The sequence below is a fragment of the Ambystoma mexicanum genome, chromosome 2p (genome assembly GCF_040938575.1).
Source record: "Ambystoma mexicanum isolate Mex_15411 chromosome 2p, UKY_AmexF1_1, whole genome shotgun sequence".
Classification (NCBI taxonomy): Eukaryota; Metazoa; Chordata; class Amphibia; order Caudata; family Ambystomatidae; genus Ambystoma; species Ambystoma mexicanum.
The window spans coordinates 1083222937-1083225840 of NC_090923.1; the positions used below are offsets into that span (position 1 = coordinate 1083222937).

At 54.3% G+C, this 2904-nt stretch overlaps 1 protein-coding gene across 1 annotated transcript; it reads right to left on the reverse strand.

Annotated features, from left to right (window-relative positions):
- Window positions 1–2126: 2126 nt before the first annotated feature.
- LOC138567847 (testis-specific gene A8 protein-like) lies at window positions 2127–2684 on the reverse strand. Its single transcript, XM_069646340.1, has one exon. It carries the CDS (start codon window positions 2682–2684, stop codon window positions 2127–2129), a length of 558 nt encoding a protein of 185 aa, XP_069502441.1.
- Between the last annotated feature and the right edge of the window lie 220 nt (window positions 2685–2904).

The following is a 2904-nucleotide window of genomic DNA, read 5'->3' on the forward strand; positions in this document are numbered from 1 at the left end:
GCAGGTAGCGCCCTGCAGGCAAGCACCCACACCCCGTACAAGGACCACACCCTGGTCCCTGACTGACAGGCAGAGACAGACACTGTATTGCCTGGACAGAGAGACCATCCTCGCAATAGTGGACCTCAACCATGATGACATCTGCAGTGTAATTGGCATCTGGGCTGCCATACGCCCTTTGCTGAAGGTGGTGTCCATGCTGCATTTGCTCGCCACCAGCACATACCATCACACTATCAGGAGCTGCATGGAATCTCCCATCCCAGATTTTCTAAGGTGGTTGTGCAGGTCCTGGATGCTCTCCTGTGTCATATGTCCCAGCACATCTCCCTGCTCACACCACCAGCCCAGTGAATGCCACCAAGATCAATTTTCTTGCCCTGGCTGGCATGCCCAAGGTACTTGGAGTGCTCGACTGCACACACATCGAAGTAGTTGCCGGCCATGTCATTGAGGAGGTATATCGCAACTGAAAACTCTACCACTCAATGAATGTGCAATTTGTCTGTGATGCTGACCTGACCATCATACATTGCGGTGCACGTTTGCCCTGATCCACATAACTCCACGGTCCTGCGCAACAGCACACTGCCAGGGATACATGGAGCATTACATTGGAAAGCGAAACCTGGCTATTGGGTGGGAAAAAGGACCTACACACACCACATAGCATGTGTACTGGGGATTGGAGGGGTTATTCGCTCTCACCAGTGCAAAGCCACAGGAAACTAGTAAATGCATTGACAAAAACTGCATAAAAGAGTAGGAGCCCATGGCTGGCATGTGGCACATGAGTAAATGGAAGGACACACCAAGACAACACAGGTACCACAATGCATCACACCCATGTCACATAGCTCTGCATGTCCTCACTGTGCCCATCCCCCACCGCCGATGTCACATCCATGTGAATCCAATCACACAAAGGTCCCAAGCAGCAGTGACTGTCACAGGGTGCAGCAAGGTGATTGTCTGGCCACAAACGCACATACACTATGCATGTGTCACAGACCCAGAGCCAACCACCCCAATGACCTTGCCCCCCTGTGTTCCTCCCATGCAGGTGATTCTGGATACCCTTTGCTGCCATGGCTGATGACAACCATCAGGCATCCACCGACCTACCAGAAAAATGCATACCGCCTTGCGCACATCTGGACGAGGTACACCACTGAGCAGACCTTTGGACTCCTGAAGTCAAGGTTTTGCTGTCTAAGCCGATCGGCGGGGGCACTGTTTTACAGACCCGTGAAAGTGGCCTCTGAAAGCGGGCAAGATAGTTCTGGCTTGTGCAATGTTGCACAACATGTGCGTCAGGCGTAACATTCCCATGCCCCCGGACATGGACATGCCTCCAGCGGAGCGAGATGACGGCAGTAAATCAGATGCAGATTCAGACATACAAATGCCCCATCGCAGGGATAACAGGGATGGGCGTGAAGCCAGCCATGAACTAATTACAAATTACTTCTGAAAACAGAGCACCAGCGCACAGCCTAGGCCACACATCGCATGTGAGACTGCACAAATATTAAAGCATGCTACCACAACAAAATTATTGTCTAGACATGTATTGCAATGCTAAACCAGGTGTATTGACTGATGCACAGAAAACAGAGAATTGGTGGCCCAACACCCCCTCCCCAACTACCCCTCCTCACACCCCCTCCCCAACCTGTGACACCCTCAAGACTCCCTCGTGCACAATAGTCTCATTGCATGTGTGTTCCAGGTTCATTTCATTGGCTTCTTGCCACATGGCGAGGCTGACAGGTGCATGGACGGGCACCTCGGCTGCTCTGCTGGGAGCCAGCAGGTGTTGTGATTGAGGATGGCGGATCCGAACCGGCCCTCTGTCTGTGCTCAAGTGCGGCATGCAGGGCGAGTGCAAGGTTCTCAGACATAGCTGAAACTGCCTCATTGCCCTCCAGGACCCAGACATTGCGCCGGGAGGACAACTACCGAGGTAGACCGGCCCTGGGCACAGGCACATCGCCGGCCAGTGGCTTGCACACTTTCATGGATCATCTGCATCTCCTCTTGCATCAGTGTTGCTTCCTGGAGGTTCTGGCACATGTGTCCTGACATCTCTTCATGTCTCTCCTCCATGCGGCGGAGCCTTGCATTCATATCCCTGATGCTGGGTGGTGGTGGCGGGCTGTGCAAGCCATGGGGCTGAAGGTGGGACAGTCATAGGCTGTGTGCTCTGATGTGCCACTGGTGGTATCACCAGCATCCTCATCAGTGGTTGCACCCATTAACATGGGTGCCTGGCATGGAGAGGTGGATTGCCTCCCAGTAGGTGCTGCTGCAGGTTTTGCCAAGTTGGGGGCAGCTGCTGGAGTGGTAGCTGCTGCAGGTATTGCCATGGTGGGGGCAGCTGCTGGAGTAGTAGCTGCTGCAGGTGTTGCCATGGTGGGGGCAGCTGCTGGAGTAGTAGCTTCTGCAGGTGTTGCCAAGTTGGGGGCAGCTGCTGGAGTGGTAGCTGCTGCAGGTGTTGCCATGGTGGGGGCAGCTGCTGGAGTAGTAGCTGCTGCAGATGTTGCCATGGTGGGGGCAGCTGCTGGAGTAGTAGCTGCTGCAGGTGTTGCCAAGTTGGGGGCAGCTGCTGGAGTGGTAGCTGCTGCAGGTGTTGCCATGGTGGGGGCAGCTGCTGGAGTAGTAGCTGCTGCAGATGTTGCCATGGTGGGCACAGGTGCTGGAGTACTAGCTGATATTCAGTCAGGAAGTCATACGTGTATGGGATGGGGTGGCAGTACAGGGTGTGGGTGTGAGCTGTGGTGCATGCGTGCTACCTGGGGGGGGGTGCTTCGTACATGTGTCGGTCATCGTGTGTTCATTGTCAGCGTATGACCAGTGCGCATGTGCTGAGTTGTGTGTTTCTGTGTATGGTGGGTTATATGT

Excerpts from the sequence above, each read along its gene's own strand:
- LOC138567847 (XM_069646340.1), bottom strand. The coding sequence starts at position 2,684 with ATGGCAACATCTGCAGCAGCTACTACTCCAGCAGCTGCCCCCACCATG.